Source organism: Corythoichthys intestinalis, chromosome 8, assembly GCF_030265065.1.
Source record: "Corythoichthys intestinalis isolate RoL2023-P3 chromosome 8, ASM3026506v1, whole genome shotgun sequence".
Taxonomy (NCBI): Eukaryota; Metazoa; Chordata; class Actinopteri; order Syngnathiformes; family Syngnathidae; genus Corythoichthys; species Corythoichthys intestinalis.
Window position 1 is genome coordinate 24822412 of NC_080402.1, and position 18107 is coordinate 24840518.

Sequence of the window (18107 nt, forward strand, 5' to 3'; positions counted from 1 at the left end):
TAAACTAAAGTGCAATCACAGTCGTAAATGAATGGCTTCTGGTTTTTGAAATGTAAATAAACCAATCTATTGTGATAAAACAACAAAATTGCAATAACTGCATTAACCATCAAAGTCTAACTGTAAATGTAGTCTTGAAACAAATCTGAATAAGGAAAAACATTGCAATAAAATAATGCAAACTGGTTAAACTTGAGAGTAGCAGAGATCTGTCATGACAGAACATCACTTCAATGATATCTGGCGCCATCTAGCGTCGCGAATGGTTATAATGTCTAGACCGCGAATATAAGACGACCACCACTTTTTCATTCTTATTTCAATGCAAAAAACAACGTCCTATATTCGGGCCAATACAGTAATAAGATAATGAATCCAGTTGTGGATAAACAATAGCATATGACGGTTAGCAACTATGTGGGATAGTCTGGCTAACCCCCCGACACATCACCAGAACTCATCTGCGTTAGGGAGTTCGGTTTGTGGTGGTGGTGGTGGTGGGGGGGGGGGTGTTAGACACTTTATACCTGAGTATCCTGGTGGCCTCCCTTTTTGTTTTGTCTCCTTGGACAGAATTTTTTGCGCAAAAGCGTTAGCATCGACTTCAGTCTTGATAACGAATGGGGAAGGGGAGAAGTGATGTATGCCGTAAAGTAGTTAGCACATTTTTAGTTTTTTTGTGTGGCAGGGTTCCTGCTACCCTCTTCAAAGTTAATTAGTGCCGGTGAAAGCGATACAGACCCCCTCAAGAGGTGTCATTCAACTAGTTGTCAATCGATGTATCCTCACAAATGTTATGAAAATATTTTATAAAGGTTGAAAAGTTAGTGTTGCTTTGAAGTAGAGGGAAAATTGTTTAACCTTTTTTTAAAATTTATATAGTAATTGAGCTTTTCAGTGGCATAAAAGAAATAGGAGTAAGTTTTTAATATTTTCCTCTCACAGGTTTTTAAATATGGTTACCAAATTATTAGAACTGCTTATAAAACGAACAATACAAAGATTGTTCTATTAATACTACTGACAGTGGCAAGTTATATTGAAAAAAAAAATGTATGGGATATAGCTTTCTTGCATTGTGCAATTGTTTCTAATGTTGCTGTAAGAGCCAATCAAACTTGCACGACTGATATTTAAGGAACTCATCTAAGATATGGTGCAGCTTTGCTTAATATTGTTCACCTTTGTTCAGAAAGCGATATACGCACCATCATCACAATGACAGTTTAAGTGTGATTAATCAGTTGAAGACTGACCTGCCGTCACATCTTTGTGCAATTGAATCATTACTAATACCTACAAGGTTACAATAATCCCTTAATTATACGTTTATAACATTCAAAAATCACAGCTTGCTGGTGCATTTTACCTGCAAGATAATCATATCAGGCCTGTACTGTTTGCGGATGCCAACATCATACATGAGAAATTTAAGCATGTTGAAGGCTTCTTCTTCCCCCATGTGTAACAGCAAAACTCCAGCAATGAAGGACAAACCCTGGCAGTACCCAACCTACAGCAATTGTGAGATAAAAATGATTTTTTTTGCAGATTAATGACAAAATGTTGTAGATGATTCTGTAAGAGTACAGAAGCCATTGGGTACCTCCGGGTCCAGCAGTGAGTAGGCCTTCAGGATATTATACAGAGACAATTGTCCTGACCCCAGCTGGGCTTGAAAATACGGATGAGTGGGAAAAGTGCGACCTGACAGAGGAGACAAAAGTCATATAACACTTGTGCTCCAAGACATAGTTACCCTTTGTTACCTTAGATCAATAGGATAAACACAAACAACTTAAAGGACATCTGACACACTGTTAGACACCAAAGCCTTTTGAATGCGTCCATGCATCCCCACTGCTGAATTCTAGGCACTTGGGGATCTGTCATGTGCTAACTGGTTCCACAGTGTCATACTTATAAACAAGTTCCTAAAAACAAGCGAATGAATGTGGCTTTGTGAAACATTTGACATGTATTTTTGACAAAAAAATGACAACATAATGAGCAGTGAGAACAGCTGAAAGTCATCCCTTGTGGAAGTGTTGATAATTGTAAGGTGTGTGTGTGCGGTTTGTGGCTGAAGACTTCTCCACTTACATTGAGTGACGGCAACCCTTTGACAAAGACAATGGCAACCGTGTGAGCGTGTATGTATGGAATGTGCTGTGGGGATTTTTCGTAAGTTTTTTTTTTTTTTCGCGAGTCCCTCCCCTGCCTGAAGGATAAGTGTGTTCAGTTATTGTGATCCTGAGGTACGAGAGGCCTGCACCTTACAGTTTTAAGTTGACATCTTGCCACTTTGCGCCCTTTAGGACTGTTTTGTAACATTATCATAACATCCATCTGAGTCATGTCAGTTAACTGTTGCAATTTGTACTAAAGATAAAAAAAACAATAGAACATGTGCAGTGTGTATGCTGTGTGTGAAAGTGTAGGTGTTGGGAATATATTGGGTGGGGTTTTTGCTATGAAACGTGTGTGTGGGTTTGGGCTGGAAACTATTCACAGAGGTACAGTTAACTAAATATGTGTAAGATAAAAGATGAAAGGTCAGCAAATAATATATGCACAGTGTATCACAAAAGTGAGTGCACCCCGCGCATTTCTGCAGTTATTTAAGTATACAGTATATTTAATGGGACAACAATAGCCACGTTTACATGCTGACTTTTATTCATACCGATTCAAATCATTCCGAATGGAAATTTCAGATCAGCTGTTTACATGTCACTTCATCTATTCCGATCCAGCGTTTACATGACTGCCTTTATTCCGAAAGGACGTTTGACAACTGCCGTCTGACATGCGCAGATTAATCAAAACAAAGCGTCACGTTGCAAAACATGGAGATCGATCGTCGGAGTGCTGCTGTTTTAACTTTAACCCACTTGTTGTGTTTGTGGGGTCGTATCCGCTTCTGCTGTTTTGCCTTGTAGTAGCCGGTTGTCCACCGGTTTCTAATCTGGTCAACGCTCCGGTCTATTCCGGCTTCGTGTAACCTCTCGTGAACTTTTTTAAATAGTTCACTGTTCCTCGTTTTACGCCCGTCTAAGCGAGCAATTATATTCAATTCTTTTAAAGTTTGAATTAAATACAATCTTTCCGCCGGACACCAATTAGGTGCGCTGTGCTTGGAAGCCATGTTGCAAGTGACGTTACTTACGTCACAAAGTGACGTCACCACGTCAGTACGGAGCATGTGCAGAAAGAACGCAACCAGACACCATTCCGCCTCCCTGTTTACATGATATAATTTTACTTCTAATCGGTTTGGGAAAAGGAATATTCCACCCCTGTGAATCGGAATGAAATTCCATTCGGTTTGGGCCTGTTCATTCCGAATGAGGTGTTTATATGGAACACATTTATTCGGTTTGAACAAATATTCCGATTGTAATTGGAATATTTGGCCCAATGTAAACGTGGCAATTGACAAAATGACACTTTGACACAATGAAAAGTACTGTAGTGTGTGTGCAGTTTATATAATAGAGTTAATTTATTTTCCCCTCAAAATAACTCATAATATAGCCATTAATATCCAAACCCTTGGCAACAAAAGTGATACACCCCTTAGAAACTACACACATCCCGAAATGTCCAAATTGAGTACTGCTTGTCATTTCCCTCCAAAATCTCATGTGACTCATTACAGGAGTGCTGTCAGCATTGCTGCAGAGATTGAAGAGGTGGGGGGGTCAGTTAGTGCTCAGACCATACGCCGCACTCTACATCAAATTGGTGTGCATGGCTGTCACCCTAGGAGGAAGCCTCTTCTGAAGACGGTACACAAGAAAGCCCGCAAACAGTTTGCTGAAGACATGTCAACAAAGCACATGGATTACTGGAACCATGTCCTATGGTCTGATGAGACGTGCGGGCTTTTTTGTGTACCGCTTCAATCTCTGCAGCAATAACGAGTCACATGACATTTTGGAGGGAAAATGACAAGCAGTACTCAATTTGGACATTTAGGGATGTACGTAGTTTCTCATTTTTGTTGCCAGGGGTTTAGATATTAATGGCTATATTTTGAGTTTTTTTGAGGGGAAAATAAATTATCTTTATCATATAAGCTGCACACACACTACAGTACTTTTCATTGTGTCAAAGTGTCATTTTGTCAGTGTTGTCCCATGAACACATATACTTAAATATCTGCAGAAATGCGAGGGGTGTACTCACTTTTGTGATACACTATATATGTAACGTGATTGCACAAAGTTTTACTTTTGTCCCTCTGATGTTGACATAACCTGTTGAGTTGATTTATTGGTGGAAATTATTTTTGAGTTGATTGGTGTTGATTTGGGTGTTGTTTTAACACTTGCAGTGTTAAGATTGCTCTTGGCGCTGTGTCAATTAAATGAGTTCAACACAGACACCCCTGGCAGTGAGTACTTTTCATTGTGTCAAAGTGTCATTTTTTCAGTGCCCCATGAAAAGATATACCTACTATCTGCAGAAACGCAAGGTGTGTACTCACTTTTGTGATACACTGTATTTACAGTCACTGGAAACAGAAGGTGCACAAGCACGATTTCATGAGACTCCTAATTAAAATTGCTGTAATACAATTAAATAAAAATTGAGTCTTTACAAATATTCCTGACTTGTGCAGAAATACAATACATATACTGGTACACAGTGTTGTTGTAGATCTATCTAGAAGCTGTAAATCACAAAAATTAAGGTCAAAGAAATTACTTCAGCCTTACGGTCTAGTTTTTTATTTCATCAATTGCGCAGGAGTAATTGATGTTGAAATCCAAATATAACTGTATATTTGGTATATGGCATAGTAGAACTGTCTGTATAATTTGCTTTTTGATGACTTTTTAATTGAAATTCTTTCCCAGTTTCGGCTTGTTTTTTTCAGTTGTTTACAAGAAGAAAAAAAAAAGCCTTCGCCATTCATTTCCCAGAATTGACCGAACACAAATCTGCCTTTGTTGATTGTTGAGCATCATTATCCCACAAATTGAGCCGAAGCAGTTAGTAAATTGTGTAAAAAGGTTTTAACCGTCGGCAAGACGAAGATACAAGCCTACACTCGGGGACACATCGGCATCACACATCCTGTCAAAGCAAATCTTGTGTAGTTATTATAAAATAACTCACATTGTGAAATGTGCCTTGTCAAATCTGTTAGACCACATTTTGCACAATATGACTGAAAGGTACAAGTACGTTAGATCAGTGTTTTTAAACTTTTTTTGAGTCACGACACGTTTTTACATTGGGAAAATATCTTGCGGCACACCACAAACATAATTAATTATAATTTCTCAATATTTATACTTACTCAGCGTGATATGATGGAACGTGAAACATAATGGAGTAGGTTTCGTCTCATTCCCGGTAAAAGTAAATCCGAACGAAACATAGCTTTCACTGTATTACATTGCCTTTTAGCTATTTGTCTTCGCTTTTTTTTTTTTTTTGCCGCGACTCATACTAAGGCCTTCATCTCGATCAGTATCTTGTCCAGGGCACAGTTTGGATTTCGAACTTTTTAAAGAGATCCATGGATAGAAAGACGTGTAGTTCTTAAAAGACAAGGGTGTAGGTTTGGTCTCAACATTGGTAGGGACGATATTACAGCATAACATTTATGTACACTTTTTGCTTGGGATGGGATAATAATAAGACCAAACAGATTGAGTGAACTGGGGTCAGGGCTACATTTCTCACGAATATGAACCTAATTAATTGATATACTAAAACAGGGGTGCTCATGACGTCGATCACGATCGACCAGTCAATCGCAAAGCTAGTGTGGGTAGCTCGCGGCATCCCCCCCCCCCCCCCCCCCCAAAAAAAACTATATATATATATATATTTTTTGGAATATACATAATTAATTATAATTGTTGTATGTTGTGTTGTGTGAGCTAGATATGAGGTTATGCAGCACCCGTCTCTTTCTAAGCAGCTTCTTGTTTAAGTTTTTCTAGTCCCATAGTTTCCAGCAGAGTTCACTACATTTCTCTCAGTTTATTTAATGTTAACAGTAGAAAACACAAAGAGAGGACACTTCTCTCGAAGCAACTTCCTACTTGAGTTTTGCAGGTTAGCAAGTTCACACAGTTTAATGTTATGCTAACACTGATGCAGGTTGGACATACAGTAGCAAAATTAATGGTGTGTTCCCCACTTCCAAAGCAATGATGTCTTTTTACATTTCTAACAATGGCTGCGTTTTGGAGAAAAAACGGACCGGCACATTCAGCAAGTGAAAAGATGTACATGTAAACCTAAACATGATGAAAAATAATTCACTTAATAAGGGTGGGGTCAATTACAACAATTAAACATATGGGAAGACAATATAAATGACCTATATAACTGAAGTCATTACATAACGCAAATAAGGTTGCTTAAAATTTGGTGGGGACAATTTGAGCATCCTGAAAAGTTGGTAGTGTTTTGTCCCAACCATCCCTATGCAAACCTACGCCCTTGTTAAAAGATAGACGTTATTATGAATTAAAAATAATTTGATATTGAAACCCCTCTTGATGTTTTTATACAATTTGTAAAATTAGTTTAACTAGTAGGTTGCCATCATTGTTGACGTCACATGGCTTCCAAAGTATGACTCTACACATGTCATCTGTTCAACCCTTTCAATTTGAACCAATAGAGGAACATCAATGAGCATGATAGCACTGTCGATATTTCACAAAATGAGCAGCAAAAGCAAAATGAACAGGAAAGCTGGGATGAGATGAGAGTACAAAAAAAAAAAAAAAACAGTTATGCTAAAATGTGCTACACCAGCGAAACATTCGACAAGAGGGGAATTTGAAACTCAAAGTACTACCGTGCACTTTCAGCTTGCTTTGTTTGGATGCATACAGACAGAACATACTAAAGATGCCTTAAGAAAATACTTTTAAGAAATATCAAATAAGGGTGGTTTAAATATGCTACGTGACTAACTGCGTTATTCTCGGTCACATGGAGCGAGCGAGGTAATTGCTCGTCTTGCATTCAAGAACTGCTCGGAATTATAGCCATCAGCCAACTTGCCATCTCCGACAATGTGGCCCCCAGTACATCATATGATTAGACTCGTCCATTGTTTATATACACGAAAGTATCTCCTCCATTTTATCGATATGTGACGACCGTAAATCCCCTGCGTTTTATTCCAACACATTGACGTGGACACCAAGGTAGCTGATAGAAATCCGAGCAGTTCTTGAACGCGACACGAGCAATTACTCGCTAGCCTTCACCTACTTCTTCCTTCCTACTGCAACTCCACCCGACGACCTCCACAAGCTGTCAACAAGGCTGAGTGTCCTTCAAAATATCGTCATGTCCAAATTGAGTACTGTCAGTTCCACTCTAATTATGTTATAAATTTTAAAAAATAAGGAATTTTGGATAATTTTTTGCGGCACATCTGACTATCTCTCACGGCACACCAATTTAAAAAAACACTGCGTTAGATAGAGAAGGTAAAAACCATGATATAATGAACTGAATCTTAAAAGAAGCTTTAAGTTCTATTTAAATGTTAATTTATCAACTGCACTGGTCGTGTATGCATATTTTACACTGCTTTAGCAATGCACAATTCAAGTTTTTGTTAGTAAAATGTACTTATGTTAATATTTTATGCTGTCTAGAAGAGATTAAAAGGGAACCTTCATACAATTTGGTCTTTGTAAAGACTTCCAAGATTCCACTGTACAGTGTGCACTTACCCAGATCTATGAGGATGGCGTGCTGTTGGGTGGTGAGCTGTTTGAGCAGCTCTTTGTATGGTTTGTCATTGGTCGGTGGCCGAGACGGGACCGTCTGCTTCAGCAGGTACTGTTCAGAAAGGAACTTCCAGATCTCGCCTCGATGCTGTCTCGGCACCCCTGTATGCAGCAAAACAAAAGATGGACAGGGTGTTGAGGAAATATGATTGGCAAATGCTTGAATGCAGTCCATGTCAACAGCTTCTCCTTCCTAAAAGTAGTTGATAGTTGGCTTGAATTGCAGTTCTAAGACAAAAATCATACATATAAGGGATGTTATGTTTTCCCGATCGGAATATATACAAAAAGAAAAAAAAAAAAATTTTGCAGAGAAGTAGTAAGAATAAGCTTACACCATATTAACTCTAGGCTTGAAGTTATTGTATTGTGTAGACGAACCACAGTAGGATCCAGTTAACTATTACAAATAGTCGCAGCGGACAAAAGATACGCTTTTTCTCGGACAAAACAAGGGAAAGGGAAAAAAACAACTTCAAGTAGTTCAAAGGAAAATATTAATGGGATCAACTTAGATTCCTTTGCAGAGCTGGGGGAAAGGGCCAAAGCTGATAAGGAAGCTGGCTGTTTTACACAGTTCAAGTCAGGAGCATTATACATTAAGCTTTGGCCAATATTTGCAAATAGCAGCAAAGCCAGTGCTGATACTTAAAGGCAAACACACCTTGTGCAACAGACGCATGTACGGTTTCGCTGTCAAATTTGACCTTTGCCCTTCCAGGAGTTCCCAGCATCTTCTCCCAGACTAACGTGACATCTTTCAGACACGGAGTGATTTCTTCGTAGTCCAGCTTGAGACGCTTGTTCTGCAAATCGCTTTCCGAAGCTGCAAACAACAAACACATGGGTGTGATGTTATGACGCTGTGCAAATATACAGCTCGGTTTCGTACAAACAAGAATGGCGAAACTAGCAGAGAGAATTGACATTTTACACAAAAAGATATAGAGCAATTAATACAAAAAAACCCAAAACAAAACAAAAAAAACAATTGCAGAAACAAAATACACTCTTGCACACACAGAACACATACTCATGAGTTTTAAACATGTTTTAGTGTTTATTATTTACAATTACTTACATGGTATTTATCATTGTGCACATGGAATTGTGGCATAAATCTAACGCTGTAGACAACCCACACTAAAAAAGTGATGAATGTCAAATAAAACTTTGAATTTGTTGCAATTTTATAAAGAACTACAGCTTTTTCATGTACACAAAAGACCTACTTTATAAGTACATATCGCTTAATGTTTACAAATCTGCCTGAATCTGTTCTAGTGTTTCTTCTTTGCTGAAAAAAATTGTTACACATTACAGATGTGGCACGATCCTGTTTAGACAGCACGGCACAGGTGTCCCTCCATCTGAAGTTTAAGTGTACTAGTATACTCATTGCACAATATTACACAGTTTATAGCTTCTTGAGTCCTATATTACATGAAAAATTTGTTTAAAAAAAACAACAACAAAAAAGTATTTTAGCCTTTATCAAATGCATCCGTTTATACACAATCACCACTCAAAACGAAGGTTTTTCCTACAATCATTGACCCTTTTTACAATGGCATTATTTTATAAAGGAAGGAATACAGGAATACAACTCTTACTACATTCTGCATTCTGAGAAGAAATTCGCCATAAACCACAAGCATTAATGTAGATAATTAATCGCTAATCAACAGGTTACAGTTTATTCATCAAGGTGTTTAAAAATTTCCAGCAAAGTCATCTTTGCAGCCACTAACTCAGTACTTCTCAAATAGTGGGGCGCGCCCCCCTGGGGGGGCGCAGAGCAATGCCAGGGGGGGGGGGCGCGCATGTGACCTCGGGGAATATGTTTTTTTTTTTTTTTTTTTTTTTTTGGCCGTACTGGAATAAAGTGTACTTGCACATCCACTCAGTAGGTGGCAGTGGCGCTCTCATTTTCAGAGTGCGCGCAGTATTTTTGAACTAAGGAAGAGCACTCAGCACACACAGACAACAGATATGAAGAGCAGTGTGCCACCGCCGTTTTCGAAAGCCGTTTTCCGACCGGACTCACTCACGCAGCGACCCACTGCCTTGTCCGGTTCTCACGTCGCCGCCCGAGAAGTGCCATTTTCGGCTTGGGATAGTCACGACGACTGCCCTCACCTACGGTTCTACCTCGGCCGCCGTGAATGCGCTTTTTTCGTGCCGTTTGCCTTTTAGCTTTGACTTTTAATTAGAGCTGAAACGAATACTCGAGCAACTCGAGTAACTCGAGTTTAAAAACTGATCCGAGTAATTTTATTCACCTCGAGTAATCGTTTATTTTGACAGCTCTAAGCATCACGTTTTGCTCGGACTATTTTTAATGCGGGACAACGCGCTGACGTCACGTGCGTAGAGGAAGAAGCAATAAAAAAATATAAAAAACATTTCCGCAGCCGACAGCCGCTCCAAACTACGCTGACGTTGCTAAAAACTAGCCCGCATGATGTTAAGTTGGTAGCAGGTAGCATCTGAGGAGTCTCATAGAGATCACATGTATGTTGAACTAGATGCATTGTGATAGACTCGGCCGCGTCTGGGCAGCGTTAATAAACAGCGGCCATCTTAAAGCAGTAGAGCGCTAAGCGCTAATAAAGAGCGCTAAGCGCTAATAAATAAGATTAACGTTACTGTCTGAGTCACTAGCTCACGTAACGTTAGCCCTGCGGAGGGCTAGGTTTCTATTAATTATGACCATTTTCGATGCGTGGCTAACGTGTCTTACATACAGGCTTTAACATAACATAGCTTTGTGGAGTGATACGGGTGTAAAATAAAAACTCAATCATGCTAACTATCAATTTTAGCTTAGTAGTCATTGCTGGATAAAACACCAAGTAGCACTGGTCCCTAATGTGCTCCAATACAGCCTGTATCATACATTTATCTTGAACACTGCAAAAACACAAAATCCTATCAGGACTTACAGTTTAGAGTAGCGTAAAACTTAACTAGAACTTAAAAATGGCTTGACACAAATAGAAATTCAATTGAAACAGGTGGGAAAAAATCCCAACTTTTAAGTGATGTGTGTTATCAAGCGTAATGGCATTTTTAGGTATAAATATATATATTTTTTTTAATAAGATCTAAAGGTTTTTTGAGTGAAAGCAGTGAATTTGTCTTTTTTTAAAATTCTAGTTACATCTGAGATGCAATTGTTGGCGGTTTTCAACAATATACATCGAAAATAAAGACACTGATTGACTGAAAATGGTTCAAGAGTAGATGAAATGTCTTGTTTTCTCATGTATATTTATAATTGCTCTTCACCTAAAAATATATTTGTTTTATCCGATTACTCGATTAATCGATAGAATTTTCAGTCGATTACTCGATTACTAAAATATTCGATAGCTGCAGCCCTACTTTTAATACAGTGGGTGATGATGAAAGACCACTGTTTACTGTGTCTAAAAATAATTATAGCAGACAGCAAGAAGCCAAAACAATTAAGACGCCACTTAAAGACATTAGACCCCAATCTCATTGTTAAGCCGCTTGATTTTTTCAGTGAAAACGTGCCGAATATTGCCAACAATCGTCCTGCTTTGTCAGTGTTATATCAGTAAGCCAGTGAGCATTGTTAGCATGCTAATTGCAAAATAACTCCACACCATTGCAAAGGAGGTAAATACTGTGAGCAGCAAAAATAAAAACTGTCCTGTCCAAGGACACTTTTTTCCCCCTTTTATTCAGATTTGTTTTTTCGGTCAAATTTTTTGGCACATTGTCCTCATGAGTGAATGTTTCTAATCAATTTTAATTTGGTATTATTTACTGATTTTATTACATGTTATTTTTCTGTATCAAATGGTCAAAAATGTACCTTGAGTGTATTTTTTAGTTTGGATGTGACTTTTTTTTTTTTTTAATTCAGGCAAATTGATGCACGTCAAATATTCTCTGTTACAAACAAAACAATGTTAATAAAGTTATACTTTATTATAAGTTGATCTATGTTACTTTTTTTCTTTATTAGGAAAAAAAGGACACAATGTTAGGCAGATGCGTATTTATAATAGTAATTTTATAGACAAATGATACCATTTACAGTGGCGGCAGAGAGTTTGGGGGGGGCGCGAAACATTTACGTCTTCCTTGGGGGGGCGTGACAGAAAATAATTGAGAAGCACTGCACTAACTCTACACTATCACACAAAAACAAAAAATATGGACAACTTGTAAAATTCCGTTAGCAGGCATGATCAAAGAAGGTGAGGGCACACCCAGAGACCCTAATCTGTTCCTGTTTTTGACGACACCCTTCCGCTCGCTTGCCTCTCCAGTCTCTTAACGCACAGCCCCATTCTTCTGTTGTTATCTTGTTGAAACTAAACTTGCTTCACTTGTTCAAAGTCAATTTGTCTTGTCTTGTCAACTGCTTTCGAACTCTTCTTTTCTCCATAGTCTTCACTAAGTGACCAGCTGCAACTTTGCAGATGTGCTGAGAATGATATCATTACTACAGCACGAAGAGTGAATGAGGCCACGGCCTGAGCCAAAATACTTTCATTACCCCCACCCACGAAATAGCAGTATTTATTAGGTGTTATGAAGCAATCTAAGTGATTAGAGGAGATTGCTCCACAGAAAGAATTGGCATGAAGTGATGTGATGTCATTGTAATAACACTCCAGTTGTGATAATGTTAAGTGTGTAAGACACTGTTCGACTGATGTCGACTTACTGTGCTAAAGTCCTACAGCTCATAAAATATGGTGCTTTACTTGTTCTAATGAATGACTGTGTCATGCAAAAGATGTGAGGATTCATCACACACTATTTTGTTTAGTTTTCTTTGGCATTTTGGGTCACCTTTTCCTGAAAGATGGAAAACGTATAGACAAGAACAAGATTGGAGGAAAAACATAGCTACCATGAGTTAGGATTAGGAAAATAATTGAGGTGTGTTTTTGTGACGCTAGTGAGAGAAAATCTGCATATGTGGATAACATACGTAGGAGAAATGTGGCTTCTGTTAAAGCCTACTACACTGGTTATTTGTTTTATTTTGGCAGACAGATTTCCAGTTTTTATTCCCATTCCTGTTATCTTGTTGGACTTCAGTCGGTTATAAACCAGTTTAGACCGCTTTTATACTGAATCTTCAATACATCTTGCATTTGGGTATATCTACAGATAATCGCGTATGTGTAATGTTTGACGAGTTTAGCCGTCGATTGCAATGTCAGGTTGTTCTGCTTAACCAGCTTGACATGCATGTTATTTTTTTACATGTGTATACATTATATAGTTACTTGTTATCAAGCTGTATAAGAACGTGAAACGTTTTTATCAATCAGTGCCGCGATGAAAACAATAATTCACATAGATTAACCCTTGAGCACCTGATCCTATTTTTTCCGAATTTGCATTCCTTTAATGTTGTCTTTATATTTCAAAGAAAAAAATGTTCACAATGGCCTGGTTGGGTCCCATTTTCAGAACACCATAACATTTATGTCAAAACTGTTGTTTTCTTCACTGACCAATAATAATCAACATTTAGGACCCAAAAAGTCAAAATTTGCAATATTAGTGTCCCACTGACAACCAAACACGCTCAAACGTTTTGAAGCTTGATAATATTCATTCGACTTGTTAAGATAAACATTCAACAGGAAAGATGTACAGTATATATATATATATATAAAAAAAAATATATATATATATATATATATATATATATATATACATATATATATTAGGGCTGTCGAACGATTAAAATTTTTAATTGAGTTAATCACAGCTTAAAAATTAATTAATCGTAATTAATCGCAATTCAAACCACCTCTAAAATATGCCATATTTTTCCGTAAATTATTGTTGGACTTTAAAGACATAAGACGGATATATACATTCAACATACTGTACATAAGTACTGTATTTGTTTATTACAACAATAAATCCACAAGATGGCATTAACAGTATTAACATTCTTTCTCTTAAAGGGATCCACAAGAAAGACTTGTAGTTCTTAAAAGATAAATGTTAGTAAAAGTTATACTAATTTTATATTAAAACCCCTCTTAATGTTTTCGTTTTAATAAAATTTGTAAAAATTTCTATCAAAAACTAAACTAGATTCACTAAACACACCACAAGGTGTCAATGGACAGTTTTAAATTAAATTAGAAATCAAGCCAAACAGTGTGTTTTGTCCCTCGACTGACGCCGTAGTTTCCTGTTTACTGGTACATCCATTGTAATTCACGTCATCCGAGTGCTGGCTTCACAACGTACTTGACCTCTGATAGTTTGTATATTGTGAATATTGCCATCCAATGTATTTGTTGAACTAAACGAAATGTTTGAATAGAGTTCGACCAAAGTCTTGAGTAAGTTTTATGTGTATGTTGCATAGCCATTTTGATTGGGAATGCCAGTTCTCTTTGCACTGTTGTTTAACTATGTGAGAATAGGGCCTCAGTAATACAGATTGAAGCGCTTTTCTTTTTGGGAATATTATTTTTTTTTTAGATATATTATGCTTTTATTAAATGATAATGTTTGTTGTGAAGGAGTTGCCGAAACGTATGCCAATAAACGGCGCGGTCCAATGAACGCCTGTGTCCACTCGCCTTTTGTAATATTCTGATATAGAATTATCCGAGGCACCTTGAAGTGCACGCGGCGCCAACATGTGGTTTACTCACATGATGCAGGAGTGAGAGTTACGGCCTGCCGAGCGCCGTAAGCTGTGTTAATGTTGAAGCTGAATGTGCTAATAAAGAAAGTGCCATCACGTCGCGTGTGGTATACCTTTATTAAGAAAAAGCACAAAACAAAACACCTTTCTCTGCCTCTTAGCTCTCAAGTGTGTCATTGTAATCTGTTTGAGGCAATGCATGCGTGGGTCATTCCGCGCACGCGTTAAATGCGTTAAATATTTTAACGTGATTAATTTTTTAAATTATTGCCCGTTAACGCGTTCCATTTGACAGCCATATTTGATAATTCAAGAGAAACAGCAGGTATGGTCTTTGGGGTTTTTGTTCTTTCTTCATACTATGGTCAAAAGGTTATATATATATATATATATATACACACAGTAGTAGACCAACAGTGCAAAATAGTGAATATACTGTATAGTATATCAGCTAAGACAAAAAGGGTTTGGAGGATATCTCTTTGTGAGGTTGGTATGGCATTAACAAAACTATGTATATATACAATTAAGCTTCTCAAACACACACAGCTATATACAAATTGAAAAAGATTGATAGTGGGGAAAAAAATAAATATAACATTGAAAAAAAGTATTTTCAAAACTAGTGTCATAAACATTCAGTTCAGTTTTTTCAGGCATACCACTCAGTTTCTCCTTGAACAGGACACAGAGCTATGTCACACAGCCCACTCTTCCGCCTTTTGCGTACTGCTGTCAGCCTGTCACTCTTTTAACTCGCCGACTCATCGGAAGAAAACAACGACAAATCTGGCACATCCTCTTCGTCGAGTTGATGAAATAATGCATTAGCTTGCGCTAAATGTAGTTTTTGATTCATTTTGCTCATTTCAAAGTCGCTCGCTAAAACCAACCGGCCGTCGCTCACTACCTCGCCTCCCTCTCCACGGTTGGCGCCTCGCTCGGTAATTTATTAAAAATGTTCACATTACATCAGTCCTTCGTGACCTCACAATGGCTCCTGGGATATGTAGTTTTTCGTGGTGCTTTCGGTTTGGAAAACGGACAAGAAATGATGGAACTCTGGACATAAACACATGGTCCATGCCGAGTTTTGATGTTTATTTATGAGGGCAATAAAACTATAAAAGTCAAATGACATTATCTCCCGTTTTACTTGGTTGATTGACTTCAAGTAAAAACGGGTGTGGACCTCCACCTCCGCACATTAAAATGAGACCAACCAGTGGCACGTGGGTGACGTATTTACAGCGTGACGAGGCTTCAAAGATGATATGCGTAAAAGTGTCACAGCTGACACATTCGGTATTAAAGGGTTAAGTAAAATTGTGAGTAAAATGAGATGCGTATAGACATTTTTTGATGGTGACCAAATGTGAAGTTATTTCATAACATGCCGAATAGGGTCACAATTAAAGTAATTAAACATTGTCCAACAAATAAAGCATGAACAAATAATTTATATGTCGTATATTTGACAAAATAATCGCGTTTCCGAAGTTTGAGCCTGAAAGGGGACGGACCCGGAAGTGATACGTCACACCGAGAACAGCGATGGCAGCGCTCCATACGGCCGCCATACAAAGCCCTTTAAACAATGATTCAAACAGCGATATAAGCGATAGATCGAGCGCAAGGAAGGAGATCCAAGTTTTTGAAGAGTTGGAGGAAGAAGAGGAGGTTGGAATTTTATGTTGGACCCAACATGTATTAGCCAGACACTAATCAGGATGCAAACAATGTGCCTAGACTACCTGACATGGAATGGAGACAAGACCCATCGAGATTACAAGATTGCTAAGATATAGGCTGTTATTATTTTCATGATTTCAAGATGCAGGCATTGCACACAATTTTATGTTTTTGTCTATCTGATGAAATTTAAAAAAAAATAATAATAATGATAATCAGACTTCCATGTTCATTTTGGCAAATCCGGCGGCTCTCGTGCATATAAAATAATAATATAAAAACGTCCCGGGGAAAGAAGGAGATGAGTCGTTGATGGCTTTCTCCACTTTATTGTGGCAACAATGTGAAAACAAAATAATAGCGGACTGCCGCCACATTCGACTGCAAAGTTTTGCTTCTCGCTCATCTCCCCCTCGCCTCCTACCACTCACAGCTCTCCAGTCCCAGCGTCTCTTAAACGGATCGTGCATAGTGTGTTGTTATGAGCTTTTTGTTGACAAAGGTTTAGGTATCGAACACACGACGTGCTGACGACATTGTTTCTTTATTAACACATGGAGCTAACAGTACGAACACAGCTTGGGGCTCTCGGCAGGCTGTGCGGAGCGATAGATAGAGCCTGTGCCTCTCTATCACACTCCCGCGTCATGTGACCAAAAAAAGAGTAACGTTGCGTGCACTTCAGGGTGCCACGAAAAACATATCAGAACATTACACGCAGTTAGGACATTACAGTATAAAACAAAATAATAATATGCATACATTTATTGACATAACAAATCCAAAGAATTGCATGTAGTTTATGAAAATTAACGTCATATGAAAGAGTCGGAGATTTGTTGGTGCACTGAGAAGCTGGACCAACAAATTACACTACTGACATTTAAAAAAAAAAACAAAAAAACTTGGGAGCGGCATCTTGGGAGCAAGCAGCAAGGATCAAACAGTATTTCAACATGCCAAAAAGACTGTTGCATTTACTGTCTTTTTTCAAAAAGAAGGAAGATGGTTCAAAACGAGTCAGAAAAGCGCATAGAAAATAAAGAAAAAAAGGAAAGTCCCACAGCATGGCAAGTGGGCATTTGCGTTTTGTTTTCAGCACCATTTTCTGCATAATGTAATGTCCGTGACTGGGTGCGGGCCTGTGAAGGGGCCATCGGACAGCCGAGTGGTGACGTAGCGAAGGTGAGGAGAAGAGTGCGGCGTAAGAGCGAAGTTGGCGGTCGCATGTTGCAGCAGTCCGCTGTTATTTTTGTTATTTGTTATTTAACTGTTGCCACAATAAAGTGAAGGAAGCCATCATTCACTTCTCTCCTTTCTATTTCCCTATTCGGGCTATTACAGTATGTTCCGGGACCTGTCCACATGCCGTCATACCTGCGCTGTCATATGTACTTATGATTTACAAATTAAGCACTGTTCCACAACCGTTGGCAGCTCTGCTTTGACAAAGTCATCAGTCATCTATCCAAAAATCACACTTACTTTTTTGCAAATCCGATCATAAGCAGACCGGTTGAGGAAGCAGGCATCTTCGAAGTCTTTGTAGCAGAGAACACGACTCGATGATGGCGTGAAATTCATTTGCTTAGTGCGAACAAAAGATGTCCATTTACGTGCCCTGCTATCTTTCAGCCACTCATACAACTTTTCTTTAGATTGAGAACAATACATTGCCACACACCGCCGTGGCATCTTACCGAGAGGCAATGCAACAATACTGTGTGTATGGCGGACTTCCCTCGCAGTTCTCGGTGTGACGTAATTTCCGAAGATTGTCGAAGAAAAGCATTATGGTTGCCAAGGGCGTTGCTATGGGTTAAACAAAGAATCTGGAAGGGTTGCGTTGATAAAAATAACGAAAATATGCTTATAATTGTTTAGCCATTGATATTATTCAAAAACATGGTTGGCCAACCTTACTTCATATTTGGTCTTTAATATAAAAATTTGCCATGTTTCAA

The 18107-nt window shown here is 38.3% G+C and overlaps 1 protein-coding gene across 6 annotated transcripts in view; it reads right to left on the reverse strand.

Annotated features, from left to right (window-relative positions):
* tbc1d1 (TBC1 (tre-2/USP6, BUB2, cdc16) domain family, member 1) overlaps positions 1–18107 on the reverse strand; it is a 105949-nt gene that overhangs the window by 16617 nt on the left and 71225 nt on the right. For all 6 annotated transcript variants that reach the window (XM_057842834.1, XM_057842833.1, XM_057842831.1 and 3 more), the window contains 4 exons: positions 8446–8607; positions 7725–7883; positions 1607–1707; positions 1370–1513 (listed from right to left, as the gene is read on the reverse strand). In XM_057842834.1, the coding sequence (XP_057698817.1) occupies positions 1370–1513; positions 1607–1707; positions 7725–7883; positions 8446–8607 (566 nt within the window). The remainder of the gene's footprint in view (positions 1–1369; positions 1514–1606; positions 1708–7724; positions 7884–8445; positions 8608–18107) is intronic.